Source organism: Cladophialophora immunda, assembly GCF_000835495.1.
Source record: "Cladophialophora immunda strain CBS 83496 unplaced genomic scaffold supercont1.4, whole genome shotgun sequence".
NCBI lineage: Eukaryota > Fungi > Ascomycota > Eurotiomycetes > Chaetothyriales > Herpotrichiellaceae > Cladophialophora > Cladophialophora immunda.
Genome location: NW_015622544.1, coordinates 4,629,087 through 4,656,135, shown reverse-complemented (window position 1 = coordinate 4,656,135; position 27,049 = coordinate 4,629,087). Strand labels below are relative to the sequence as shown.

General features: G+C 53.5%; 8 protein-coding genes across 10 annotated transcripts; 4 read left to right on the top strand and 4 right to left on the bottom strand.

Annotated features, from left to right (window-relative positions):
* Positions 1 to 89: 89 nt before the first annotated feature.
* Positions 90 to 2,542, top strand: PV07_07960. Of its 2 annotated transcripts, XM_016395080.1 has the most exons (4): positions 90 to 215; positions 424 to 746; positions 804 to 980; positions 1,037 to 2,542. In XM_016395080.1, exons 1-4 carry the CDS (start codon positions 157 to 159, stop codon positions 2,353 to 2,355), a joined length of 1,878 nt encoding a protein of 625 aa, XP_016248499.1. In that variant the 5' UTR covers positions 90 to 156; the 3' UTR covers positions 2,356 to 2,542. The 2 variants fall into 2 exon arrangements, with proteins under 2 accessions (XP_016248499.1, XP_016248500.1); XM_016395081.1 differs by having other exon boundaries at positions 424 to 980.
* A 3,628-nt stretch (positions 2,543 to 6,170) lies between these two features.
* Positions 6,171 to 7,512, top strand: PV07_07959 (uncharacterized protein). Its single transcript, XM_016395079.1, has 2 exons — positions 6,171 to 6,631; positions 6,678 to 7,512. The coding sequence occupies exons 1-2, from the start codon at positions 6,189 to 6,191 to the stop codon at positions 7,333 to 7,335; spliced, it is 1,101 nt and encodes a 366-aa protein (XP_016248498.1). The 5' UTR covers positions 6,171 to 6,188; the 3' UTR covers positions 7,336 to 7,512.
* PV07_07958 (uncharacterized protein) lies at positions 7,156 to 8,228 on the bottom strand (the record flags this gene model as incomplete). The annotated part of the gene is made up of 1 exon (XM_016395078.1): positions 7,156 to 8,228. The coding sequence occupies one exon, from the start codon at positions 8,226 to 8,228 to the stop codon at positions 7,359 to 7,361; it is 870 nt and encodes a 289-aa protein (XP_016248497.1). The 3' UTR covers positions 7,156 to 7,358.
* Positions 8,229 to 8,951: 723 nt separating this feature from the next.
* On the top strand, positions 8,952 to 12,883 carry PV07_07957 (uncharacterized protein). The gene has a single exon (XM_016395077.1). The coding sequence runs from the start codon at positions 8,966 to 8,968 to the stop codon at positions 12,788 to 12,790; it is 3,825 nt and encodes a 1,274-aa protein (XP_016248496.1). The 5' UTR covers positions 8,952 to 8,965; the 3' UTR covers positions 12,791 to 12,883.
* Positions 12,884 to 13,269: 386 nt separating this feature from the next.
* Positions 13,270 to 14,707, bottom strand: PV07_07956 (uncharacterized protein; the record flags this gene model as incomplete). Its single annotated transcript, XM_016395076.1, has 2 exons — positions 13,270 to 13,430; positions 13,564 to 14,707. The coding sequence occupies 2 exons, from the start codon at positions 14,705 to 14,707 to the stop codon at positions 13,270 to 13,272; spliced, it is 1,305 nt and encodes a 434-aa protein (XP_016248495.1).
* Positions 14,708 to 18,029: 3,322 nt separating this feature from the next.
* On the top strand, positions 18,030 to 20,565 carry PV07_07955 (uncharacterized protein). The gene is made up of 2 exons (XM_016395075.1): positions 18,030 to 18,533; positions 18,585 to 20,565. Exons 1-2 carry the CDS (start codon positions 18,417 to 18,419, stop codon positions 20,094 to 20,096), a joined length of 1,629 nt encoding a protein of 542 aa, XP_016248494.1. The 5' UTR covers positions 18,030 to 18,416; the 3' UTR covers positions 20,097 to 20,565.
* PV07_07954 lies at positions 20,538 to 24,129 on the bottom strand. Of its 2 annotated transcripts, XM_016395073.1 has the most exons (6): positions 23,913 to 24,129; positions 23,757 to 23,843; positions 23,676 to 23,702; positions 23,242 to 23,619; positions 21,504 to 23,180; positions 20,538 to 21,323 (listed from the first exon to the last, which is right to left on the bottom strand). In XM_016395073.1, the coding sequence occupies exons 1-6, from the start codon at positions 23,931 to 23,933 to the stop codon at positions 21,003 to 21,005; spliced, it is 2,511 nt and encodes an 836-aa protein (XP_016248492.1). In that variant the 5' UTR covers positions 23,934 to 24,129; the 3' UTR covers positions 20,538 to 21,002. The 2 variants fall into 2 exon arrangements, with proteins under 2 accessions (XP_016248492.1, XP_016248493.1); XM_016395074.1 differs by lacking the exons at positions 23,757 to 23,843; positions 23,913 to 24,129 and having other exon boundaries at positions 23,676 to 23,749.
* Positions 24,130 to 24,322: 193 nt separating this feature from the next.
* Positions 24,323 to 26,154, bottom strand: PV07_07953 (uncharacterized protein). The gene is made up of 3 exons (XM_016395072.1): positions 25,881 to 26,154; positions 25,054 to 25,449; positions 24,323 to 25,000 (listed from the first exon to the last, which is right to left on the bottom strand). Exons 1-3 carry the CDS (start codon positions 25,956 to 25,958, stop codon positions 24,590 to 24,592), a joined length of 885 nt encoding a protein of 294 aa, XP_016248491.1. The 5' UTR covers positions 25,959 to 26,154; the 3' UTR covers positions 24,323 to 24,589.
* Positions 26,155 to 27,049: the final 895 nt, after the last annotated feature.

Below are 27,049 nucleotides of genomic sequence, written 5' to 3'. Positions count from 1 at the left end.
ATAAAAAGTTGGGCAGCTCGGAGACGAGAGACGCAGGGCGAAGTTTCCCCGAAGCTTAAGCGAACATTTTAATTTTCCGCATGGATTCCCGCAACCACAGCTACGACCAGTCCTTTTTCTCAAGGCCTCAGGTCGTTTTCCGGTTCATGCAGCTTCATGTACGGAAGGTCGACGTGGCGAGCATGGCGTTCGACCCGTTGGCCGGCGCACGGAAGGTATGTCTACTCTCAATCACTTTCAATCACCCCTCTCCCACCCAGATGACGAGACAACGAGAAGAACCGCTGCGAGTGATGCTAGCTTCGGCTAGTTTGTGATCAAACTTCTCCCGCGATTGTCTGATTATGGCCCAAATGCTCCGGAATATTTCTGCTCTTCATGTTACCGTTTGGGAAAAGGCAGCCGCTGACACTGCACGTTCAGCAGCCCTGAAACCGCTACTGGGAGACCTCTCTCGACCCCATGCCTCTGGAGGGATTCTTACCTGCAGACACCGTCATGGACCTCACGAGTGTACCTTACGACGGGGGCTTCAAGGTTAAGCTCCCACGACGCGTCGAAAGTTGGAAGTCCGTATGCGACTAAAGAGGTACAAGAGCGGCTTCAAGAACTACAGAGTTCCGCCATACCCCTCTATCCACGGTATCAGTGTACCTCTCAAGCGCGGAGCTTCCAATCATTGAGGGAGGAAGCGGACGTCAATGTTACCAAAGATGATGCTATGGCTCCTAGCGACTGGATAGAAGGCAAGATCAACAGCTGAGGAGGCAAAGAGACGCAATGAGTTCTGACGGAAACACCAGTGTCTGGAAGAGTCTCTTCCATCCGGCTGAGCGGCTCAAAGTTGGCTTTCGTTGATATCGTTGAGGACCAGGTGAAGCTTCAGGTTATGCTGTCTCACTCGGCATTCGAAGGCTCCGGAGTGACCTTGACAGACTTCAAGCACTTTAGCCGGCTGCTTAGACGAGGTGACTATATTTGTACGTCTTCCGAAGCACGTCCCAGGAGAATCTGTCCGTTAACTTTTCGAACGAAGCATTGAAGGGATGTCGACCATATAAAGCCAAGAATGGCCAACTCTCCATCCGGGCTTCAACCATGCCCATTATTCTGTCACCTTGCCTCCAACGATTTCCGGTTGAACATCGAGGCTTTGCAACGACCGAACTTGCAGAGTCTAATTTTCAACCTCGACATGTGGAAATGCAGACGGACCCCGAAATCATAGAGACCCTAAAGGCCCGGTCGACCCTTATCCGCACAATGAGACAATTCTTCGAGTCCCGCTATTTTATTGAAGTGAGCACTCCTGTCTTATCTGCCGCAGCGGGCGGTGCAACGGCGAAACCATTCGAGACCAAAGCGACAGAATTTCCTCACCGCAAGCTCAACCTACGGATAGCTCCAGAATTGTGGCTGAAAAGGCTCATTGTTGGTGGCATGGACAAGATTTTTGAGATTGGCCCTTCGTTTCGGAACGAAGGCCTCGACAAAACTCACAATCCCGAATTCACGACCTGCGAGTTCTACGCCGTGCGCCACGATCTGCGCCAGCTGATGGACATGACGAAGCAGCTCATCACAGACATTGGCTCGGCTATCAAAGCTCTACCTTACCAATATGCGAACGCGCGCTCATACCTTCTTGACTCTGTACACGGTCCATACGAAGAGCTTGACTTTATTCCTTCTCTCAACTCTGCCTTAGGGGTTGATCTCCCCAACCTCTCCTCACCTTTCGCCCACGCCGAGCTCCTGGGACTTTTCCATTCGCACAATCTGCCCCTCCCCAGCAATCCCACGGTTCCTCGACTCGTGGACAAGCTTTCCTCGCTGTATCTGGAACCGCGCTCTTCCCAGAGACCACTCTGGATCACAAACATTCCCGAGTGTCTGTCGCCCTTGGCGAAATCATACATCCATCCCACAGCACCCAATGATCAGCCAGTTGCTGCCAGAGCAGAGTTATTCATCGCAGGGAAGGAAGTTGTGAACTGTTACGAGGAGGAAAACTCGCCTTTCGAGCAAAGGAGGAAGTTCCTGGAGCAACAAATATATGGCACTCTTAAATCCCACCCACAGACTAACTCGAGTGAGACCGGAACAAAGACTGCCAGCGCATATGTGGAAGATGACGAAGAGGTGATGAAGGTTGATGAGGACTACCTACAGGCACTGGAGTGGGGGCTTCCACCTACTGGTGGATGGGGTTGCGGGATCGATAGGCTGGTTATGCTTTTCACGGGCAGAGAGAGGATTGGAGATGTGCTGAGCTTCGGCAATCTCAGGGCGGTCACAAGGGGTGCAGAAGGAGAAAGCTACACGGGAGGTGAAGATGGCAAAGCCAATAGCTAGCACGAGACCCGTGAAAGGACTTGCGAACTCTCCTGAAGCGCTTCCTGAAGGGTTGAATCGGACGACCCCAAGGCCACTATTTGGATGCTAGATGAAGAGATCCGCCTAGAAGGAGTGTCTTGTACAAATAAACAGCTGAATCGCCCAGCCCAGAATGTTTTCCAAAGCGCGGCAGCTAAATGTGGCTTGTTGTTTTCTTAAGATTTGCAGAAAGAGCAGTTGTCTTGGGCAAAGGGAGTAGCGCAGGGAGGTTGAGTTGGTGTGGTGGAATTGTGGTTCCCAGCAGCAAAAGCAACGGCGAACTCTCGAGACGATGTTGAACGCGCCCCACACCATTCCCCCCCCCCCCCTTTTCGCCACGCAGCCTCGCGACTCTCTCCTCAGACATGGAATGACGACCCCCTCCCCCCCTTTCCCACCCCGGGTGGAAATTGTCACCCTCGTAGATTCCTCAGGGGCGTTGTTCCTGATAGATGGCCTTGAAATGATTGGTGATTGAGCAACGAGCGAAAAAGGTAAAAAGCTGGACATGATATGTATGCCTTGTATGCGTGCATATTTGCACAGCGAAGTTATTGTGTTGAAAATTGACAAGAAAAATGTTTGTTCCAGGAATCGTAAACGGTGCAGCCGGCCTGCCCGACCGCGTGTCCGCCAGCCATGTTGGAGTGGATGCTCGTTTCGAGCCGTTGAAGGCAGCCGGGGCACCTGAGAAGGGGCCCAGAACCAAAAACAGGTCGCGGCGTCTTTTCGCTGCGCTCGGGCGCTTGGTGATAGTGGGCGCCCCGGCGTCAAGCGATGCCATGTGTCGTGGGGTTCTTCCCTTGTATGTTCCTACATTGTCGTTGTTCGTGGCCGTCCGGCTCCTAGGCTCGTGCTCAATAGCCCCGCTCACATCTCCCCGTCCGAGAGCACCCTTCTTTCCTGCACAGCTCTGCTAACTTTCTCTTTTGTCTCGTCTTGCTTGGGAACAGTCTCGCTACGCCTCTCGCTTTCGTTTCCGACTGCCTCGAGTTTCCGGTTGTAGGGGGGTCCCGCTGTGTCGAAGCGGGCCTTGGCCGGTGGTCATGCGCTCCATTTTGAATCGATATATCTGGCGCTCGATCTTGACCAGTTCCGGCGCCGTGACGATGTAGAGTCCGTCGTACCGGAAGCCCGTCACCGGTCGATGTGGGACGATTTCAGCCAGTCGCCACGACCGGAACACCCGAACGGGGCATCCAGTCCTGTACGAGGTGAAGAGAGACATTGTCGCGTCGGTTGGGCCCTCTCCTTGCGAGTTCTTTGTGATGCGCTCGACCCGGTGGGTGACGGCGTCTTTGAGGTTGGTGGGCTCTGTATCGCCTGGCTTCCGGGGAAGAGCGGTGCCGTAGTAGTAGATCGTCTCGCCCTGGTCCACGTCGGCGTAGTACTGCTTCCGGACTTCGTCGTGGAACCCCATCACAACGCTCCGTGCTCCTTCTTTCGCCTTGCCTGAAATCCCCGCAATGGCATGCGCGTGGGCCCCGTCCCGCATCATCTCGACGCGGAAGCACCATGTCTGACCGTTGACAAGGTGGCCGTGGCCGAAAAAATCCGCTGAGCGCTTCCACGGCCACTTCGGGTCTGGCCATAGCGGGCCGTTGGGTCTGTGCGCAAGGAGTCCGCGTCGAGCAAGGACCCCGAGATCGCTGAAATCCCACTTGCGATACAGGTAAGTGAGATCCTCGACGATATGTTCTGGAACATCCTTTTCTCTCCGGATCCGCTCGTGGTCATCCGAAAGGAACCTCTTCAGGTGCTCGAGTATGCGAGACTCGTCGAGAACCTCTTGTGTCATCGAGTTGTTCAGCATCATTCTGATCCATTCTTGGATCTTGGTGAAGGTGTGTCGAATGCCCATCGACATACGTCTGCGTGCAGGAATCTGGTCTAATAGCCTGACGATTGGTAAAGTCTCCTGTAGTGTAACAAATGGCTCATCTTCCAGGGGACGGTCTGGCGGTACTCTGATCAGGTTTTCTGTCAATATGTGCAGTGAGCAATTCAGATGTTGATACTAACTTACCCTGTACCGCTTTTTTGTCTCTGCATCCATTTCCAGTGTTCATACTCCACTACCAGCGTCCGACAGTCCACTTGATTGTTACGCTTGTTGGGACAGTCGAGACCCACTGGACAAATGCAACCTCGGAGAGCTCCATCTTGTCTACCGAGGGCTGGTGGACTTGGCCGTGGGGGAGGAGAGCCGCGCTGGCTAGAGCCATCTCGTCGTTCGCTTGACGTTGATTTTGCACTTTCACTGAGTGGTGAAGTCGTTCCTGAAATTTCGTCCGTCTGTGGTGGCACTTTACTTTGGAGCTCGACGGAGTCCTCTCGTTTGATTCGAACAGGTCCGGGCGAGCTCCTCTGTGATAATTGGTGTCTGCAAAGTTGAAGTCTGTCTCGATCCCGGTCCACGTGATCAATATTTTGGCGAATGCTGTTGCTGCTGAGGGCTACCTGCCTTGTAACCTCGTCGTTGAGTTCTCTCCGCCTACGAGCAAAGCTCTCAGTGAGGAACTGGATCGGATTGCGATACTCTGGCACAAACCCTTCGAAAGTTGCACGGATATGGTTCCTGTCCTTCTTGTCCGCCGGAGTATTGTCTGGGCTTTCCCGTCTGAAAGGCTGGTTGTCATGTCTCCTCCCTCGCTGGGCCGAGTGAGACCGACATTCCTCACGCCGAGAACCATGTTGTTGAGAGTGACTTTTAGGATCTCTCCGGTCAACGAACCGACCACATGAACGCGGTCGAGTAGGAGCGAAGCCAACGCCAGGCACTTCGGCAAATCGGTTGTCGTGAAGGTCGTAAGGTTCGGGACGCTGGTTTGGAACGACCATATTTGGCAATAGCAGAAATCAAATGGACGCAGTGACAGACGTATGGCAGATTTATCCAATTGCGAATTCAGTTGAATGATAAGATGGGGGTTAAAGATGACGGATTGAAGTAAGGAATGTAGAAGCGTAAATGAATGTGAGAAGAAGTTTATGAAACTTAGGGTGAAAGCAGGCAAGAGTGAACAAAACGTGAAATTCAAGGATCGTGGGTGAGAAAGTATGCCTGATAGATGGTCTTCGATCCAATGCTCATACTAGAAGAGCGACGCGACAGTTTGGGCAACCCAGGATAGAGATGTAGGAGAAGAGCAGACTGTGTAGCAAAAGTGAGTCAAGTGGAAAGAATAAAGCTTCCTTAAAGTGAGGCGCGGAGAGATGGTTTTGGTCGAGAGCATTGATGGTGGGGTAGACACAGTAAAGAGTGGAAATGAGTAAGGTGAAGAAGAGAGGAAGAAACAGTTGAAGTGACAGATGAAGTGAAGAAATAGCACAAGAGTGAGGTAAGGAAAGGAGACCGTGTGGCGAGAAGGCGACGATGAAGCATGATATGAGGATTTTGAGAAAGGGATATATCGTCAGGCCAACTGTGTGAGCTGAAAAGAACAAAGATCAGAGGAAGAGTGACCCACGGTTAGTCGTTGAGGATGAGAACCTGAGAGAGTCGTCGTCGGTGCTGGCCGTTGCTCGAGCAGGTCCAGGAAGCAGACAGCAACCAGTGATGTTCTCGTGAGACTGATTGGGTCAAGGACCAACCGTGAAGCGCACTCCTATCATGTTCCGTCATGCTCTTGCACAGGTCTCCAACACCATGCTGCGACTCGATAAGGCTCCGGCACAAGGCTGAGTACTCTGTTTGGGACATGTCCTGTTAGGTTTAGTGCCTTGGCGGTGGTTGAGCTTGCCTAAACGTCGCGATTCGGCTCTGGGACAGTTTCGAGTTTCAATTGTTGAACCTCAGAGCACCCGTATCCATGAGATGTGCTCAAGCATGGCGGCCGTTTCCTCCTATCAAGGGTCTTCCGGTTCGGCATGTAGGTTTTTGGTCCAGGAGACCATACGTCCCACACGCCAATCGCCACTCACCATTGTTTCCTAAACGTCACTTTGGTGTGGAATCAATCCCAGCCTTCCTCCTACCGCCTGTCGTCTTTGGGGGACTGTTGGTCACATTATGGACGTACAAGTGCTTCATGATGGTTCTCTTCCAGAACAAAATCATCTATATGCCTTCAGTCCCACCATTTTCGAGATCCGAAAAGGTTGACGATTATTCGTTGCAATGTAAGCCTGTGGTATGGGCGGAGCATGACCTCAAGGCCGCAGATGGAACTGCGATCAAGATTTTAGAAGGATCAGTTGGAGCTTCTGTCGAGGCCGAGACGAACAATCATATTGTTGTTCTGTATTTCCAGGGGTAAGTGATCCGCACACGGCGCTTCTGCACCTCTGAAACTGATCAGGAATGCCTCGTCATTACCACCTCGGCTTCCCTATCTTTCAAGGATCTTGAAAGGGTTGTTGCAGCACCAAAACGGAAGACGGTACACGATTGTCGCTTTATCTTATCGTGGTTTCTGGAAATCAAGGGGGAGCCCTTCCCAAACCGGGATTGAGCTGGATGCCGAAGCGGCGTTGGAGTGGGTGCGAAGTCGGTACAACTGCGATCACGCCAGGTTTGTGGTCTGGGGACAGTCGATTGGTGCAGGGGTTGCAACTGTGAGCCTTGCGAATCTATCGAGACATGGCGACGCGAACCTGCAACGATTCTCAGGGCTCCTCCTCGAGACCCCTTTCGTGGATTTGAAAGCAATCCTCATCGCACTTTATCCACAAAAATTTCTCCCTTACCGATATCTGGCCCCGTTTCTGCGGTCGACATGGGATAGCAAGACTGCTCTTCATCAAATCGGAAAGAGTAGACCAAATATGAGGGTGTTGATTTTGGAGGCAGGTAACGACGAAATTGTGCCTCCAGGACAAGCAGCCGTCTTGGAGCAGGTCTGTCGAGAAGAAAAACTAGAGGTGGTTCGACAAACCGTTGCTGGAGCATTGCACACCGAGGTAATGGTCAAAGGTCAGGGTCGGAGCCACATAGTGAGATTTCTTCAATCCTTCTGAGCAGATAATAGAGCTGGAGCACGTTATCCTGGAGTCGGCTGCAAGCGTCGAAAAATGCAGCACATTTGGTAAAACCGGGGCTCGTCTTCTGCACGGCCTTTCTGTTTGGCAGCAGGGACGGCGGCCAGGAGGGAATCAAACCAAGGCGATGTCTCATGGATCATGCCTCGTCTTTCATCGTTGTCGCTCTTTCGTGCATCCCATCGAGGATCCAGAAGTGCATCATTCTGGTCACCTTCTTCAAGGACATAGACTTGCACTGCAGGCAATTCTACGCCATTCAAGGCTTGTTTTAGCTCACGCATGCGCGTTAACTCCCAGGGTGAACGACTACTGCCAGTGTACACATAGATACTCCGTGAGAGGGTCAAGCTCGATGCAACTGTGTACAGGTTGAAGGCGGCTTTGACGTCTGCTCTGGCTCCTCGTAACCTCGTCATCAGGCGCCGAGACAAGTGAATCGTCTGCACGGCGGTGTTGTCGACGAGCCAGCGAAGAAGCGCTTCATATGCTTCGGCCGAGATGGCATCATGCTGGCCGCTGTAGATGTGCGATTTGGTAATGCGCTGTAGATGACGACGTGGGCAAGAGGAGAAGTCGACGTCCAAGCCAAAGGCTAGATTGATCTTTGGCGCGTTGCCGGCCAAGGAATGAGACAGATAGGGAGGTAGGCGCAAGGGAGCAACATTGAGCACGGCCCGAGAATAGAAGACCGCCGCAGCTTCTTCGGAGACGAGTTTGTTGACGAAGAAGAGGCCTGGGATGCCGGCGGGTTTCTCAGTGTCCGACCACGCTGGGTCGTAGAAGCTCTGCACTTTGAGCTGCTGGACTGGGAGGCTGAGGGCGTAGATCTTTTGTCGAATTTCCGTGGGGAGGCTGAGGAAGCTGGTCATATTGGAGGATGATCAGTTACTTCGGAAAGGGGGCCGGAGTGGGATGATGGCTTGATATACGGAGCACAATGCAGCCATGCTCTCCTCCCCTTGGGTCCCCCTCGTTCCTCGCCCTCCTTCCCGTTAATAATGATTAGCCCTCGCTGTTCTACCTAGCTTTCGGTTCACCTGCCGCGTCCTCTTCTTCCCTGTCATGATTGGGCCACACTGCGCTAACTAACCCTCGGCTCACCTGCCGCTTCCTAAGCCCTCACTACGCGGTCCAGTCCATATCGGAGAGGCTCCTACTCCTCCCCTGTTGCTCAGTATCCATAACACCAGCTTTGATCACCTTTAGACGATGGGCCTTCGTTTGAGATGCGGGGGGTTTCCCAATCCGGCCATTTTCCGTTTTCTAATGTCTCCTACGTTCTCTAGTACTAACCCAATCACGTATTCTTGCAGAATGTAGTCGACTTACCTCGCAGGCAGCCGAATTACCGGCTGCCAAGTTGACGTGTCGATGGATGCACAGCCTACTAGGTACTGATCAATCCACACCCGCCTGGTATTGACAAGGTCCTGGTAGTTTATGTACGCGTCTATAACAAAATCTCTCCTACCCTTCTATGCAGCCGCGTCACCTCACTCAGCCACTCGCCTCAGTCGTTCTCCCACAACATAAATATTTAGGTATGTACTCCGTACTGATGCAGTGATTGACGGGCAAACTGGGCTTGCCTTCTCTCATTCAAACCATGGTGGCCCAATCTCCCTCAAAAAGTGGCCACTCCGACCCGGAGACTGTTGTGCAACAATCCATGCTTCAGCAAGCAGAAGCTGCTGCTGCCAGCGAGACCGATCTCGCAAGCCCCACGGGACAGGAGACCTCCCTGCAAAACGCCGACCTCGTCACTCCCGATTTGGGCGAGGACAACATTCCCCCTCCTGCTTATGGCGACATCTATGGCGAGATCAGCAACGAAAAGAACGGCCTGGCCACCAGTGCCCGTGTCACCGACGACGGCCGTGTCAACATCCGCATCAATCAGGTCAACCGCCGCTTGTCCCAGATCTTTACTCCTGCTTTACGTCAACAGATCCAGAGTGTCCAAGATAGTCGCCCGCCTCCTGCCGCCTACGTTCCTCCTTCCTTAGGCGGCGACGACCGAGTTCCTCCACCCCCGCCCTTGAACATCGTCATCCAGGTTGTGGGCTCGCGCGGAGACGTGCAACCCTTCATTGCCTTGGGGAAAGTCTTGAAAGATACCTACGGCCATCGCGTTCGTCTGGCGACTCATCCCAGTTTCCAGGACTTTGTGCAGGAGAATGGCCTGGAATTCTTCAGCATTGGCGGCGACCCCTCGCAGCTAATGGCCTTTATGGTCAGGAATCCCCGCCTCATGCCGGGCTTTCGCAGTCTACTAAGTGGAGACGTCGGTCAGCGAAGAAGAGATGTTGCCGAGTACATTCAGGGCTGCTGGCGCTCATGTTACCAGACTGGTGACGGAATGGGCGTTCGTGCTACCGATGATGACCTTTCTGAGATCTCTGACGACGATGCTAGCTCTGAGATTATAGCAAGACCCTTTGTCGCCGACTGCATCATTGCCAATCCTCCAAGCTTTGCCCATATCCATTGCGCAGAGAAGCTGGGTATCCCTCTCCATATCATGTTCACTATGCCATATTCTCCCACCCAAGCCTTTCCTCATCCGCTGGCCAACATCCAATCCACTAATGCCGACCCTCAACTCACTAACTATATAAGTTATACTATGATCGAAGTCCTCTCGTGGCAGGGCCTGGGTGATATCATCAACCGATTTCGCGCCAAGTGTCTCGGTTTAGATCCCGTGAGCCTGATCTGGGCCCCTGGGATGCTCCAGCGTCTCAAAGTCCCTCACACTTACTGCTGGTCTCCAGCCCTGATACCTAAGCCGAAAGACTGGGGCCCTCACATATCTATCTCCGGGTTCTGCTTTCTCAACTTGGCCTCTGACTACACCCCTCCCTCTGATCTCCAGGCATTCCTCGACCATGGCCCACCCCCGGTTTACATAGGATTCGGAAGCATCGTTTTGGACGACCCTGATGCGATGACAGAGCTTATCTTCGATGCCGTGAGGAAGAGTGGCCAGCGTGTCCTCCTTTCTAAAGGCTGGGGAGGCCTGGGCGCGGACAGACTTCGGATCCCCGACGGCGTCTTTATGCTAGGTAGCGTGCCGCATGACTGGCTTTTCAAGCACGTCTCTTGCGTCGTTCACCATGGTGGCGCAGGAACCACGGCGGCAGGCATTCGCGCAGGCCGGCCGACGGTAGTCGTTCCCTTCTTTGGAGACCAGCCTTTCTGGGGCGCCACGGTCGCACGAGCAGGCGCCGGCCCGCACCCAATCCCTCACAAACAACTCACAGCGGACAAACTGGCCGATGCGATCAACTTCTGCCTGAAGCCCGAAAGCTTACAACGCGCCCAAGAACTCGCAAGTAAGATCGCGACTGAGCGAGGAAGTGACATGGGGGCTCAGTCTTTCCATCAATATCTCGAGGTGGACCGGCTCCGTTGCACCCTTGCACCATCCCGACCCGCGACCTGGCGCATCAAGCGCACCCAGGTCAGGTTGAGCGCTTTTGCTGCCTGTACTTTGGCGAACGCAGGTCTTTTGCTTTTCGAAGACTTGAAGCTCTTCAGGCCACAAGAATACTACACAGACGAAGGTCCTTGGGATCCAATATCCGGAGGAGCTGCAGCATGTTTCAGGGCGTTCAGCGGCATGGCGATGGGGCTAGCTGAGGTTCCCTCGGAGACGGTGAAATCTTTGCACATCCCAATGGGATCCAGCCGACAGCAGTCCCAAGAATCGGTGCCGACAATCGCGAGGAAAACCGAGACCTCACGTGGCGGAGAAAGATCAAATCTGCCAACTTCGCCTGAACACAGTCAGACGAGCTTGAATGTGCAGGAATCCCTTCCTCATGTTCAAAGCCCTTCCAACTTCTCCAGTCTGTCGTCTCCCAGTTCGAAAATTGAGACAAGCTCCATTTCCGATGCATTGCAGGGTCAGTCGAGCTCTAAAAAGGGGGAGGCCAGCCGAAGCCGAGTCCGCCGTCGAAACGAATCCGGCTTTGGCAATGGACATGACATGCTGCATCAGAGTAGCGTGCACCCGAGGAAAGGCGTTGGCCGTTTCGTAAAGGCGTTTGTGCAGACACCTATGGAAATCTCAGTGGGTTTAACCAAAGGATTTCACAATCTCCCCAAGCTGTGGGGGGACGATACCGTGCGACCTCAAGAACAAGTCAGCGATTTCAAGTCAGGCGCCATAGCAGCAGGAAGAGAGTTTGGCCTTGGATGGTACGATGGCGTTACTGGGCTGGTCACTCAGCCCTGGAATGGTGCCCAGAAAGAGGGTGCTAGCGGCCTTGTCAAAGGAATTGGCAAAGGGTTCGCCGGATTTGCAACCAAGCCATTCGCAGGCTTCTCCGGTATCCTCGGTCATACGATGAAGGGGGTACAAAAAGAGGTGCAGAAGATGTTCGGCACCAATGTGGAGACCTACATCGTCGCGTCCAGGATATCTCAAGGCGACGAAGAATGGCTGCAGAGCTCCCATGCAGAAAAGCAAGAGGTCATCGCTCGGTGGAAGCTGATCCAGAAAACCCTGAAGAAAAACTATAACCCTGACGAGATGGTGCAAGACGCCCTGGAGGCACGGCGCAGGAACACAGAGGGCACAGTGGCCCGTCAAAACCGTGTACACACCGCTCAGTCCGCCAGTGCAGAAGCTTCCACACCAGATGTCGAGGGAACCATACTTGTCGTGGATGGGTCACACTCTGCTGAAGAATCGCTCCCAGCTGCTGGAATCAACGAAACCACCCGGCCATCGCTCCAGGAGACCTCGCGGAGAGATGATGAAGAGGATGCCGATATGGAGCGGGCGATTCAGGAAAACGTGTCTCAGCTTCAGCGGCGACAACAAGAAGATGCTGCAGATCGTCAGGCAGAGCAGGAGAGTCTCCGCCAGGCAATAGCGGCCAGCAGAAATGAAGCCCAGCGGCACGCAAACGAAGCATTGGAATTTCAGAAACAGCTGGAGCGAGTCATGACACAGAGTGTGTTGGAACACAAACAGAGTGCCAGCGGCAGGGAATGGGAGTCGGATATATTAAGTCTCGATCACGAGGACAAGGACGAGTTCAAGCGGGCAACAGGAGAACCCGAAATAATGGCGAGGGAGGCGGTAGCCTTGACTGGCGGCGGGTCACCAAGTGTCCAGCGACCCTCCCGTTCGTATGATCTGGGGCATGTCGCGGGCACCAGGCAGAGCGAGTTCGAGGCGCAACAACAGGGACAGCCGGGGGAGAAGACGGCACAAGAGAGGACGGAAGAAGAGGTCGTGATGGAGTACATCAAGAAGCAAAGCCTCTTGGAAGCATACCATCAGAACAAAGGCAAAGGCCGTGCCACAGCGACGGAGGACGAGTACGAGGACGATGACGACGAAGACTTGCAAAAGGCAATCAAGTTGAGTATGCAAGGACAACTAACCTGGTACGGCCCCGAGGCTTCGGGGATGTGACGGGATACACCTTTATTTTTTCGACGAATAAACTCGAAATCGTAGAACCCAGGCAAGGCTATAGCATAGTAAATAACAACGCGTATATTGATGTTATACGAAACCCGATGTAGCCTCTTGGAAAATTACGCCAGTACCTCTCAATTCGTGCAGCCGTATAATTAATACGATGTCTTCTATAGCCTATTCGTCGAGTACTCTATATGCGATAAATCACCCACAAATCGTATCATTATTGCCGGACTAACCACCCCTGGAAGGTACAGCAGAGTTCGTCTGGGACTCCTATTACGATCGCTCCCAGAAGACACACCCATCTCACAGTATTGGTTTGGTCCAGATTCTGTAATCCTCAGCCTCGCCTTGACCTCGTCACATTGTGTCCAATCCTACAGTCGCTATTGTATCTTATTGATGAGCATGATGCGAACTGTCTTTCAAACTGACATTCATTTCATGATACCACCACGTGCAACTAACTATCCGACCAATGCAGGCAGAGGACATTGACCCGCGGGGTAGACGATATAGTTGTCTTCCATGCCAAAGGCCAGGTGGTTGTCGACGTGACATATCACCTGCCACTGGCCTTCGGCGGTCATGTTGGAATGCAAAGTCTTCATCTCGCCGTCGTTGATGCCTAAAGTTCTGGAATCAGAGAGATTTTATCTTGGGAGGGCAGGCAACGGCGGAACACGATAGGATCTCGTCGTGGCCATGGCGGTGTTGTCGACTAGAAAGGGAAAGGGGGGAACGCTTGTAAGTTCACTCACTGATTGCGGCATAGTTATTCCCATTGAGCACGAACCCGTTTCCGTGCATGTGAAAGACATGCGGATTCGAGCCAAAAGCCGAGACATACCAGATGGTGGGGTCGTTGACGCAGACTTCGAAGGGGGCGTTGTTCGCACAGACATAGCCGTTGAGGGCGGAGAAAGTCGGGGCCTGCGTTGCGCTGAGTTGGCCAGAACTCTTCAAGTTCACCAGTTGGGGATTCCAGATTGACCAGTTCCCGTATCCTTGATTGAGTTGCGGCGTGGGCGAGGACAGGTCAGTGCCACCGTCGGAAACGTTGGTCCCTGCCAGAAGCTCGAGGTTTGTCTGCGACATGAAAGAATCTGATTCGTCGTATTGCATGTACACCAGGACAAATTCGCGGTGTCGCGTCATGGTGTCGTTCATCATGCCTGGTGCGTAGACGATGGTCGATCCGATCAGACCTGCATTCTGGTCCTCTTGCATGCTCACGTACGAGTGATATGCCCACATATGAGAAACCTGTCCCTGGGTTGGCGCCGATCCCTCATTCACCACCCATTTGTAGACAAAGCATTCCCCCGGAGCGACAGCATCTCCAGGCATGAATACGCTTTCTTGTCCCGGACTTGGACTAGTCGCGTACAGGCTTCCGTCATTCGCCTTGTTGTATGAAAGACCCATGGAGTGCATCGTGGCGTAGTTGTTCGGAAGGCGGTTTAGGAAGAGGATCTCGATCATGTCTCCAACCTCGGCTCTCAGGGTCGGCCCATTAATGCCTTGCCATGCTGGCTGAGGGGAGAGTTCGGTGAAGGTAGCGTCGGTATATCCACGATAGAGTGCTTTTTGCCATGTTGTGCCCAGGGAGCCTGAAGCCGTGTAGCCCGTCGAGTTTGCTCGTGGCGAGTCCTGGATGGGAACTCCAAGCCAATTGTCCCAGCCTGACGGAACGTAGTTCCAGCTGATTTGCTCCGCGGCGATGTAATAGCGGCGGATCTGGCCACTGAAATGAAAATCTGAGGAAATGGGACTCGGAAGTGCTCCATTCATGGAGGCCGCGCAAGAGGACAGTGCTGTCTTGTTCTGTGTCACTGAGGCAGCCACGGCCAGTGAAGTCAGATGGAGGAGAATGAGACTCCAGTTGATTATTGCTTTAGCCATCTTGATACGTGTATTGGCGGCTTTGGCCCTTGAACACGATTCTTTGGAGGGCATCAACGCGTCTTTATATCCACATGGCCTACCTCCTAACATGCCGGGTGAACTGCCTCGCAAGCTGAACGATCGCTGACACCTATCTCCATCATGCATGACTTGGAGTTGTGCACCATAAAGAAGTGAGACATGACGTTCTGCTCCGGTGTCTGGAGTTAGCAAACTGTATCCGCCCGAGGTCATGGTCTTACTCTCCGGAGCCTACCAACATAATGCTCGAATTGCCACAACCTGGGAAGACATACCATATCCGTCAAGAGCTCTGGGTTGAGAGGTTTCTGATACACAGGTTGCCATTTCTCCTCTGCCCTAAAAAAACACTCTGCACCAGAGCTCCTACCTGTAGCTTGAATCGATCGCACAGGGATAGCTGATCGTATCCTACTCAGGTAGGGCGGACATGCGCAGTAGCGAAGCGAAGAGGGAGTAGAAAGAATGCCGTAAGGCTCTGAACATTCCGCTTGGTTGGTACGCCCTGTGATTGAAGTGAGCAGCTTCGTATGCTTCCGACTCTGGGTCCAGAGACCTGATCCTTGAGTCCGTTCTCCCGCGATCTGGTCCCAATAAAGTGCGACAGGTCAGCCTGCAGCTCAAGCGTGATTCGCCCTCCAAGGTTATTGATATCACACTGACTTTGAGATCAATATGGGTTGGTGTACAACCTCCACCCGGTGTTTGTCAAATGGAAGCTATAATTCACACCTGGCCTGATCAAGGTCTTCGTCACCATTGAGAGCTCCCCGATCATAATCCTCGTCACCAGTGGGAACACGGCATCACGTTTGCATGTAAGTCCATAGCAGTTGACCCTTTCTTCCGGATGCCCACTGATCCGATAGGCGTGGCATGAGATCCAGCGACACGTTCAGAGTATAGCTGACCCGCTACACAAACTGCCTTATTTAGCAGAACAGTGACATACAATTGTGCGATGTTGGCAGATGCGCTGATCAGTAATAAGGCGTGCACTGTTGGTGGGCACAGTGACAGATTGTATAAACATTCAACCGGCGCAAGAATCGAAAACAGAGGCCGCTTGCGAAACACGTCCGCAACATTAAGTCAGGACGGACTTTCCATGGTGAAGTCGTTCTCTGGTATCGTCCAGGGCCAGTGACTTACCGCAACATTGGAGAATTATCGCAGTGTTGTCTCAACCTCAGTCTCACCAGCATTGTTCAGACCGCGATGGAGAATTGAGGTCCTTCAAGACCTTCATCTTCGACCCGTGATTTGCTGACCTGTCGTTGTTGGAGACGGAATTAAGCCGGAAGCCGATGACAAGCCTGGAAACTATCTGCCGATTGAACCGTGGGATGCGTTGTCAACGGGCCATCATTGGGTCACGTCTTTCTGGCGTGGTAGAAGGGGCGAAAGCAAAGAGGGAAGAAATACGCATATCTCACTTTTCAACTCATTGCAAATTTTCAGATAGGTTCTTGTAGAAACTGCTCTGAATCCAACCAACTTTGTTTCTTTGTTCGGCGTTGTAGACTGATCAGGGTGAAGATGCTTGAGCTTGGCTCAAGGGCAATGAAATGTGAAGAGAATAGAGAAGTGCTCTCGATGATATCTTCGAGCGGAGGGCTGTTTGGCTGTGCTGCAAGTGACAGTCGTACTCGCGGCAACTGCACCTGAAGAAAGGTTGAGAAAGTATCCTTGATGTTGCGAAGAGGCTCAGGTAGGAAACCCCTTGCTGGATGAAGGAATAGAACGGGGAAAGTCGCCACAAAAGACGAGTGATGTGGCCCGTTGGGTATAGCAACGTTGAGATCACGGCCTTGATACAATTTGCACGAGTAAAGGATTCCGTGCCATCGAGCGCTCTCTGCTCACCAGTTTCCTGCTGAAATATTCAGAACCCAACATTTCCTTGTTGCTTGCATATGACGGTGTTTCGAGAAATGAAGGATGCGATGGTCCAAGGTGATCTGTTCCCTGCACCTCTCGTGGACAGTTACTAGGGAAATGGTGCGTTGGAAATTCCCTTGGTACAGAGATCGTGCTTTGCTGGTGATATTATCGAAACTTTAGAATCAACAAATACAGACTGTTCTCTATACTTCCGAGAATGCACAATGCTGGTAGAGGCGACATGCTTCAAGCTGAAGGCAGGATTTGTCCTTCCACGGTGTTATCTGTTGCACTCACTTCAATTGTAGACTGTTCATGGACGCGCCCTGTATCTTTATCAGTGATATTGCCTCTTGCAGCAGCTTCGTCGGTGAGTTCGAAAGGCATTCGTCACTGGCCAAGGTCTGATAACAGAGGCTTTCCAGCTCACTCAAGTTGCTGAAGCTCCAATTGTGAACTCTGAGTGCGCAACCTTCCACTGTAGCGTAGAAACTGGTGTTCCGTCGTGCGAGGTTGTGTCTTTTAAAGCTTCAAAATTGGTTAATTCCTTTGATTGTGCTACTGTCACGAGTGATCAGCTTTCGCGTCGTGCAAGCAATAATGCGCCCATCCTAGAGGCATCGGGACAGCGCCCTCGCTGATATTGTGCGGGCAGATGACACCACAATGTACCGAAGGCGGTTTCACTCATCACGAGGGTTTGCCGTGAAGAAAAGTGTCAAGCCCAGGCAAGCAATTGGTAAGCCTCGTGGCCTTGAATGCCTGTGCCAGCCAGGAAAGAAAACACACAACCGTGGAGACTTTGGAAGTTCGGTCGATGAAAGAAGTAGACGGCCGTTCCTGTGATCAGATCAGCTAGACAGAGGCTCAGGTATGTGTCATTGTTCGCAAACCAGGAAACGGGCGCCTGCATGCCTTGGGCATCAAGATGCTTTCTGCCTGGCCATTTTAGCCCCCATTGTGTGCAAGTGCCACTGAGTGCACATGCCATAGGGCCGCATGGAGGGCGGGTCAAGTGCTACAGGGTCATAGGACGCCAGTAGATCTGGAGACTCTGAGCCTAAGCCTCGCAGCTAAGCAGCCGCAACACTGCAATGGGAATAGAGTCAGGCACCAATTGGAGGAATAGCTGTCCTGCTGTGAGCCAGATGAAATGGGCGAGAATTGGTCCAATGTCAAGGGCGGAAACTCGAGGAATAAATGCAAATCCCACCAGTCAGATGGACCATTGGGGGCGAATGCCTGGAAGGCAGCAGATCAATCATCTGCACGATGACGGGGAAGATGCACACTCTGGGGCCTCAGATGGCAGCTTGACAGGTTCTTGGAACAATCCGCTTCCTGACTAGCCATACCAAGGAAGCGGGAAGCTTGAAGGCTGCGACAATATCGCGGGGGTGACAATTGTGGCACAGTCAAGCGGTGAACACACCGGGAGCTTGCATGATTTCTCCCACGATCTTCTGTATTGAATCACATCCACATCTTCCCATCTCTTTGGACTCACTTTAACTGATCACTGACTCTTGCGGCCGCTCTCGAGGCACCCGATCTCCCCCTCTTGAGCCAGTGTGACTCGACATCCGCCACTTGATCCATTGCGACCAGTCCTCGCTCCTCTTCCCAAACACCACGATCAGATAGCCTCGTCCTCTCCTCTCCTCCCGCGTCTCTACCTATCTAGTGTTCTCACAATTGTGTGAATGGGCGGCCTGAACATGAGAGCGACATCAACGGGAAAACCAGACAAAAAGATCCCGGCTGTGATTGTCCGCAGCATCAACTGCGCTTCTTTGCAATAATGGAGCCCAGTCAGTCTGCGGGTTCTGCCCCTGGATTTTGGAGATATTTGGTCAATCCAGACAAAAGCGCAACCCTTCAATTCGAGCAGCTGTGTCGGGGGATTGCCAAAGTCATAGTGAGTCTACTCCGTCGCACATTGGGTTCTACTCGCTTACTGGGAAAACAGGCGACCCTTGAGCCCGGACCAGACAACGAACTCACTCCATCACGTCTAGCCACTTTCTATAGAGCCGTCGGCGGCAACTATGACTCGCTCCTCCTCAAATCCTCCGATCATGCCCTCTCCTTCATGTACCAAACCCTCGGATGCTTTCACTCTCTGCAACCTACCCCCAGTCCCTTCGAAACGCCCCGAATCCCGTGCCTAACACCGGCTGGATTTGCTCGTTGGCAAACGATCCAGCTTCTTCTCTGCCCTGACGAAAATGTGGCTTTCATTCAAAAAGCGGTTCAGCTGTGGAATGTCCCGATGCCTAATGGCGGGACCTACCCAAAATACATCCCCCTCGACGTTTTCCCAAACAAACCAGACGAAGAGATGGAGAGATGGCACAAACTGGTAACTGGCAAATTGAACCAGCAGAACTACAATTTGCGGCGTATAAAGAACTCTCCTTATCAATCCCCGCATCTTGAAGCCTATGATCGACGAGACGGCTATTTCTCTGGCGGTCAGACAGGACGCCCAACAAGGCCTTCGCGCAGCAGTTCTCGCGATGACCAAGATCATCCGACAGATATCTATCGCAGACGGAGCAGTGTACCGGATTTCCCTTCGCCGTCGGGAGAGAGAGGGTCACCTTGGGAACCGAGAAATCAGTATGAGGCGCGGAAGACCCGCAGCCATTCGGCTCAAAGGCCATCACCAAAACCTTCGCCGCGTCCGCGATCACATACAACGACGGCCCCTCCTGGTCACCATAAAACCTCGTCAAATAGCCCCTCGAACCGGAGACAGGGGGCTGCCCCCTCGGACCAGCCAGGGCGACGACCTTCGTCCGGGTACAACAACACACAATACCGCTCTCCCGCACGCACTCCCTCAACTGTGGACGAAGATACAGGCAGCGAAGGAAGTTCAGAGGCCTCGCAAACGGGTCGGCATCAGCGGAGGTCTGACGAAGATCGGAAGAGCCGTCGCTCTTCCTTATGGGTGCCCTCCTTCATGAGATCATCGCACAAACGTCGTCATTCTTCGGACGCGGGTTACCGCGCACCGGGCCCTGCATCCAAATCTTCGCAGCCCTTGCGGCCTGAGTACTACCCACCTCGTGCAATCAAGCCTGCGCCTCAGCCACCTCAACAGCCTTATGGGGGAGGCCGCCCACCGCAATGGCGTGAGACAGTCTGGGATAACGACACTCCCAGTTCCACCCCGGCCACACCTATTCCAGAAAATGCCCAGGCACAGTTTGACCCACGGGCGCCATCGATACGTTACCCAGACCAGACAAATTTCGAACCGTTGACGCGAGAAAGTAGCAGTGGAAGTGACAACAGGCATCGCTCCTCAGATTGGGAGCGAGGGAACGCGCAGAGGCGGCCAATGCAACCGCCTCCGAGGATTGCCACCGTAACCGGCGTGCAAGGCCGAAAATACCCTACCGCAGATCCAATGAGTCCCATTGAGCGTCAACGGAGTTCAAATACCCGTGGTAACTCTACTGCAATGGTTTGAGCCCTTGAATGCGTGAAATATCGCGCTTAAACGGACCAACAATTGCGTGCCCAGAGGTTGCGGCCACTCCACGATATGACGAATACGAACGACTGCTTGGGTCCACGAGGACAAGATGCACACGAATAATGAGTTGAAGACGGAATGACATCCGAAGCATAGAGCCTGCTGTGGGCGGGGCGTTCTCGGTTTAGGGACCATTGTGTTTGGCGGTCCACGAGCAAGCCGACATCTCTTTTCACTTGACTGTACGTCGGCGAAGGCAGGAACGCGCTTGCAAATGAGCGCGGTTAGCGGTATTGCAGAGCCTGCGGATTGCGGTGATTCTTTTTCTTTGGGATTTATTATAAAATCTTTGACGATTACAGTATGGGTAGCTTCGCAGCTCGACATGGTTACAGTAGCTTGCTTACTGTGAATAACTCGTTTCAAGCCTTGTCCCGAAAATCAATCCTTTTTATTTATATGACCAAGACAGACTATCCTGGACTTTGCTCTGCGCTGCCCTTATACATGGGCGTCCCTGTTGAACCTTTTTTCCATTTCTTCCTGGCGTGGATCCATGTATGGGAACCCACGGCACTCTTACTTTTCAATCGCACCTCGAGAAATCACGAGGGGAGCCTCTGTAGGACCTGACGAGTGACGCTGAGGTCTCATGCATTGAGCTTCTACATGGCTACGGCACTGAATCGAGCACCATGCCTCATTTGGTCTCATACGAATAGGCAGGGCACGAGCTTGTTCCTTCACGATATATCGACTGGGACGGAACCAAAATAAATGTCCCTGAACCGCCTTTGCGCGTCTCAAGGACAAACCCCTGGCCTTCATTCACGGGGCCCTGCTCTCCGATCCCGCTCCTTGGGGGCCTCCAACTGCAGAATCCAATGGCAAGTACCTATATCAGTAAACGTAGTACGTCTGGGCCAAGGGCACCACCTCCGCGGGGGCGGCGGTGCAGTGCATGCCGTCGGCCTCGACCCTGTAGGACTCCGGGTCGACCTTCATCTTGGGCATGACGTCGTTGAACTTCATGTCCTTCTTGCCGACGGTGCGGCAGTTCTTGACCGCCTCGACGCGCTTGGCCAGGTTGTACGACGCCACGACGCCCGAGGCCAGCGAGTGCTGCGACACGAACGTGATGCTCCGCGAGGGGACGTGCGCGGCGAACATGGGCCGCATGAGCACGGGCTGCACGGTGGGGATGGAGGCGTTGGGGTCGCCCTGCAGAGTGCGAGGCCACGGGAGTTAGCAGACAGACAAGGCTGAGGACGGAAAAGGGGAAAGGGACACCACATGGGCGTGTTGACCATGTGCTCGGTATGCGCACATCGCAAACATCGAGAGAATAGGGGGCGTTGCGTGTGCTGAATGTATGTCAGGGGATCGGGGGGGGTACGTTACCATTTGCGCATGGCTGATCATTCCTCCCTTGACCACCAAGCTCGGCTTCGTCCCAAACATGCTCGGCTTCCAAAGCACCAAATCCGCCACTTTGCCCACCTCGACACTGCCCAACAAGTGACTCATTCCCTGCGCAATCGCCGGGTTGATGGTATACTTACTCACGTACCTCTTCACTCGGAAGTTGTCCGCGTCCGTACCTTCGTCTTCTTTCAAAGTTCCACGCTGCTGCTTATTCTTGTGCGCCGTGTTCCACGTGCGGAGGATGACCTCACCGCAGCGGCCCATTGCCTGCGAATCAGAGGACATCATGGAGATGGCGCCGAGGTCGTGGAGCACGTCCTCCGCAGCGATGGTCTCGGCGCGAATGCGCGATTCGGCGAAGGCGACGTCTTCGGGAATGTTCTTGGACAGGTGGTGGCAGACCATCAGCATGTCGAGGTGCTCGTCCAAGGTATTCCTCGTGAACGGCCGGGTGGGATTCGTCGACGAAGGGAGCACATTGGCGTGCTCCACCACGGAGATGATATCGGGCGCGTGCCCACCGCCAGCACCCTCGGTGTGGTATGTGTGGATCGTTCGACCCTTGAAAGCGGCGACTGAGGATTCCACGAAGCCAGACTCGTTGAGCGTGTCGGTGTGGATGAGGCATTGGACGTCGTATTCATCGCATACGGATAGACAGGTGTCGATCGCGGCGGGAGTTGTGCCCCAATCCTCATGTAATTTGAGGCCGCAGGCGCCAGCTTCGCACTGCTCGCGGAGGGCAACCGGTGAGCTGTCATTTCCTTTACCTGTGATGCCGTAATTGATGGGAAGTGAGTCGATCGCCTGAAGCATCTGTTTCATGTGCCATTTTCCGGGCGTGCAGGTCGTCGCGTTGGTACCTGTACTGGGTCCGGTGCCACCTCCTAGGTAAGTGGTTATGCCGGCCGCGACGGATTCATAGACCTGTTGAGGACAGATGAGGTGAATGTGCGAGTCGATACCTCCCGCCGTGAGGATGCTGTGCTCGCCTGCGATGACATCGGTACCATTGCCGACTATCATATTGGGATGGACACCATCCATGACGTCCGGATTGCCAGCTTTGCCGATGCCCACGATGATGCCGTCCTTGATTCCGACATCTGCCTTGTAGATACCGGACCAGTCGACAATAAGGGCATTGGTGACAACAGTGTCCAGCACATCAACATCTTTCCGATCAGATGCTTGCCCCATCCCTTCTCGAAGAGTTTTGCCGCCGCCAAACTTACATTCCTCACCGTAGACCGTCAAGTCCTTTTCGACCTTGATCCAGAGGTCTGTCGTCCCCAACCGGACCAGATCGCCAGTTGTGGGACCGAACATGCCGGCATAGTCCGCACGGGTCATGGATGCGACGTCTATATGGGCCAAGTCACCTGCAGGTTCAGGAGCATGGGCAAATCCGGCTTGCTGAAGCTTCTGTACGATTTCTTCTGCGCGAGATATATCAACAGGACCCGAGGCGAGATTGTTACCGCCATGGATCACCTTATTGCCTGCAATCTCGACCAGATTGACTGTCTTTGTATCTCCAGGCTCGAATCGGACAGAGGTACCTGCTGGGATGTCTAGACGGAAACCATATGCTCTGCTTCTGTCAAATTCCAGCTGCGGATTCGTTTCAATAAAGTGGTAATGAGATCCAATCTGTAGAGCGAGAATGTCAGCCCGGCGAGATACACTGGGTAGAGTTGGGGTCCATCAATACCTGTATTGGTCTATCGCCCTTGCTGGTGACCTTTAACTGGATTCTCTTCCGTCCTTCGTTCAACGTAATCTTGCCTTCTTTGACCGGAATGACCGCACCTGGCATTTTCTTATTGTCATACTCACTTTGGTCCGGCAGGGGAAATGCGTCTTTCGATGGCACAGGAAGGAAGCTTCCATAAAGAGCCTTCTCGAGGTCACCATCATCGGAGCTGATTGGGTGGTGGACAGTAACCAGGTACGTGCCAGTCTTGAAGGTGCCCTCGACTTGCAATTCGGTCAAGGTAGAGAGAACAGAGGGGAGGACATGCCGTCGACCAAGCATGGTCTTCCCAATGGACATTAGGTCGGCGACCGTGTGGTTTCCATCGCGAATCAGCTAGAACAACCGATCATCAGCAGGCATGTTTGCGATCCCCGGGCTCTTGACGATACCTCTTGCAAATTGCTGGCAATGAGAGCCTACAGAGCAGATCAGTCCATGATTCCGAGACTGTCTTTCAGAAAATCTCCTACGCAAGCCTCCGAATGGTTCAATCTGACACCTCTAGCAAGTCTTCTTTGCGCTAGAAAGCCTAGCTGAGATATAACGAGCTTATCTAGCTGTTCCAGTAGTTCAAGAAGTCAGCGATAGGCCATTCCAGGTGATAAACGCTCCCGGAGCACTCATACCTCTTTCGGAACGAGCTGCATATTGGACACTGCCTGCTATAGAGGCGCTTGCAGGCTAGAACTTCAGCTTTTGAAGAATTTCATCGTTGTCCCGTCGAGGAGGCGACGTCTTTTATCTGTGTCGGTCGGGCCTATCATCGTCGAGGGGCTATGCGGGGCAAAGGAAGAGCTTGAAGTGGCATGAGGGCAGGTCTGGATAAGAAAAGGACCCTCCCCCCAGGCCATGCGCTAGGAGGCCATCGAGTGGTTCTTTTGCAAGCTCTCAGTGGTAGCAGTAGCAAGCTTTGTAACCACATGCGTGGGGGCATCTGGTGCGGAGAAGAGATCGAGACAGGAACTTTGTTTTGCCCTGGTGCGTCATCTGTCTGAAATGTTATCAGAGCAGGTACATGTGCATGGTGCAAAGCAGCTTCAAGAGACATTTCAACATTGACGGCGGTGACTAGACTAGTTACTTGGCCCCTTGGATGGCGCTCAACACTATTTCTGCACTGCGCCAAACAGGTACCGCCTTTCATTATGAACATTCCGTGACAGAAGAACAACCTCATGGCAGCGAGAGTTGAGTTCCTGCATTCAAAGATTCCCCAGACCGAAAATCGAAACCCGTAACGAATGATCATGTGCACGACCCACATACACAACCGTCATTTCCCACCAGGATCGTTGGAGTGCATTCATTTCTTAGATTTTTTGGACTTCTCGACCTTGGTTGAGGGAGGAGCAGCTGCAGGAGCAGCTTCCCTCCTGCTCTTCTTCGACTTCCTGTCCTTCTCTGGAGACTTGGCCTCGGCCTTGGGAGTGGCTTTGCTAGGAGTAGGTTCGGCCTCTTTGGTCTTGCGTCTCTTGGACTTGGGCGGTGTGGGTTCGGGAGCGGGAGCGGGAGCGTCTTCCTCGTCTTCCTCGTCCTCGACTGGCTCATCTTCCGTTTCTGCTTCAGCGTCCAGACCAGCGATGTGCTCGGGGGCTTTACCCATCTCCACCAGGCGCGCTGCGGTTTCGTCGTCAGGGACGGGTTGACCAGCTTTGTAGGCGGCCATCTTGACGCGGTACGCCGCCAAGTTCTTCTGGTACTTGTCATCCCAAATCTGTGCAGAGGTCAGTGCTTGCAACGACGAACAAATACCGGAGAGAGACGTACGCTCTTCTCAGCAGGGCTCATCTCGGTCCATCTGCGGGTTCCCTCATCTGCAACTTCCTTCGGCTTCGCTGAGTCGCCCAATTCCTTGGCAATGGTGGCACGAGCACTTTGCATGTAAAGGAAGTACGGGGTGAGAGCACGCTTTGGTGCGTTGGGATCATGTGGTGTCCTCTTGCGCTTCTTCTTCCCATCGACCTCTGGTTCGGGTGCAGCAGCCGGAGTAGCTTCGGCGGGGCGAGCACTCAAGAGACCAGATTCGGTAAGGATGCTGGTGAGGTTGGCGTCAATGGGGTTCAGGCCATGTTTGCCAGGCGTAAGGACAGTGTTGGCATGTTGAATGTAGGCGCGCGAGAGGTCTTGGACGGAGGATTGGAGTGTTGCAAGGGCAACAATGACCTGAGGGTATGTGTGAGTAAATGTTCTTGGATTATTTTGCACTTCGCGAACGAGCTCGCCGAGCGTCGCCAAATCTTCAGTGAGAACCTCAACGCATCTGATGGAGGCACGGTTCAATAGATGCCCGAACTCAATTTGTGCGGCACTCAGGTTGACACAGCCTGGGCTTGAAGCCATGAGGAAGGCAATGAACCATAGAGCCAAGGAGGTGTACTACAAAGGTTGAAATTGTGTGCGCGCGACGGTGAGGTGAAAACACACATGGGGGCGTGACGACGAGGTCAATGTTGTGATCGAAGGCGAGTTGGGGCAGAGCCTCGTCGCGGGGTTGAGGTTGTTGTCACGGGTTGGTCGGACGCGTGTTGTGGGTGGGTGGGTGAGGCAGAGAAAGAACAGGAAGTGGGAGTATACAAAAATTCTGTTCCACGTACCGAATCTCGAGTTCGCTGGAAATCAGCAATATTGACTTGGGTCGTCGCAGACTCTGGGTCGTGTGTCTTCTTCGCCATGGCGCCTTGCAGGGAGGTGACCAGGAGCTATGCTAAGGGTATGAGCAATTGACAGTATAGGCGCCTGTAAGCGACCGCGATGGGAGGTTGCAAGGCTGAGCTTTAACTAAAGGATGGGTGGCGGGAAGTTGAAGCCAGAAAGCAAGGGCTGTCTGGATGAAAGCGAGAGGTGGAAGATGCAGAAAGGAAACGGGGGCGAGGGCGAGGGCGGCGGGGGGGGCGGCTTGTTTAAGTGGGCGAGCGAGGCATGGGCAGCCGCTGGATCAACCCAGAGGAAGAAGAGCGCGAGAAGGGAAAAAAACCCAGCAGCTGCGGCAGGATTGATCACGGCCACCTGGCACCTCGCTCCCCCCCCCTCTTTTTTTTAAAGCCCCCGTGCCCCCCTCCCTGCTGTTCGGCCTCTAAGGATGCCGGGATGCTCTCTGTAGGGTGCTTGTTTCGGTGTCCTGCAAGCTCCACTGTCACGCCGCTAAGGGTGCCTTCCGCAGGTCTAATTGGCTCCTAACTGGGCCTGCCTCGCTGAAGCTCCTGCACTGTCCCGGCTCTAAGCTTGTAGGCTTCAAGTGTTATTCGCCCCCGAGGGCAGAGGTCACCTTTTCCTGCTGCAACACCTGGGCTTGTTTACCCCCAAACCCTGCTTCTCCTGCAAGCTAAAACAGCCTAGCCTAGGCTCACTCGCTGGACTTGGACTCTGCATTTAGAACCCAGCCCTCCCTCACTGCCGAACGGAGGCATTGTTCTGCGAGCGATCTGGTTATGCAGGCTAGGAAGCTTCTCCTCAGAGAACTACTCAACGATACGGGACAGTCTCCAAGTCGTTTCCATTCCCCAAAATGCTCGAGCTGCAGGCGCTGTGCCATGCCCCCCGTCCGCTCATCTCGGTGCCAGTCTGACGGACGCAAATCGTTTGCTTATGTTTGTCGCGTCCTTCTTACGTCCGTCACTGGGAAGAATTCGGTGAGGACAGAGCTGTCCAGAGCCCAAGCTCTTCTGAAGCTCAAAAAGAGGCTGCGGATTGAATCGAGGACATGACGGCGAGAAGCAAAAATCAGCGCTGCTGCCGGGAGCACAATGACGGCCGTCGGCGCCAA

Coding starts and splice junctions, on each gene's coding strand:
- PV07_07960 (XM_016395080.1), top strand. CDS start 157: ATGTACGGAAGGTCGACGTGGCGAGCATGGCGTTCGACCCGTTGGCCG. Junction 747..803: donor TCCTAGCGACTGGATAGAAG/GCAAGATCAACA, acceptor CGGAAACACCAG/TGTCTGGAAGAGTCTCTTCC. Junction 981..1,036: donor TAGACGAGGTGACTATATTT/GTACGTCTTCCG, acceptor TTTCGAACGAAG/CATTGAAGGGATGTCGACCA.
- PV07_07959 (XM_016395079.1), top strand. CDS start 6,189: ATGAGATGTGCTCAAGCATGGCGGCCGTTTCCTCCTATCAAGGGTCTT. Junction 6,632..6,677: donor GTTGTTCTGTATTTCCAGGG/GTAAGTGATCCG, acceptor GAAACTGATCAG/GAATGCCTCGTCATTACCAC.
- PV07_07957 (XM_016395077.1), top strand. CDS start 8,966: ATGGTGGCCCAATCTCCCTCAAAAAGTGGCCACTCCGACCCGGAGACT.
- PV07_07955 (XM_016395075.1), top strand. CDS start 18,417: ATGGAGCCCAGTCAGTCTGCGGGTTCTGCCCCTGGATTTTGGAGATAT. Junction 18,534..18,584: donor GGGGGATTGCCAAAGTCATA/GTGAGTCTACTC, acceptor CTGGGAAAACAG/GCGACCCTTGAGCCCGGACC.
- PV07_07954 (XM_016395073.1), bottom strand. CDS start 23,933: ATGCAGCTCGTTCCGAAAGAG. Junction 23,703..23,756: donor TGAACCATTCGGAGGCTTGC/GTAGGAGATTTT, acceptor TCTGCTCTGTAG/GCTCTCATTGCCAGCAATTT. Junction 23,181..23,241: donor AGGGCGATAGACCAATACAG/GTATTGATGGAC, acceptor CTCGCTCTACAG/ATTGGATCTCATTACCACTT.
- PV07_07953 (XM_016395072.1), bottom strand. CDS start 25,958: ATGGCGAAGAAGACACACGACCCAGAGTCTGCGACGACCCAAGTCAAT. Junction 25,450..25,880: donor TCCAGCGAACTCGAGATTCG/GTACGTGGAACA, acceptor ACATACCCTCAG/GTCATTGTTGCCCTTGCAAC. Junction 25,001..25,053: donor TGAGCCCTGCTGAGAAGAGC/GTACGTCTCTCT, acceptor ACCTCTGCACAG/ATTTGGGATGACAAGTACCA.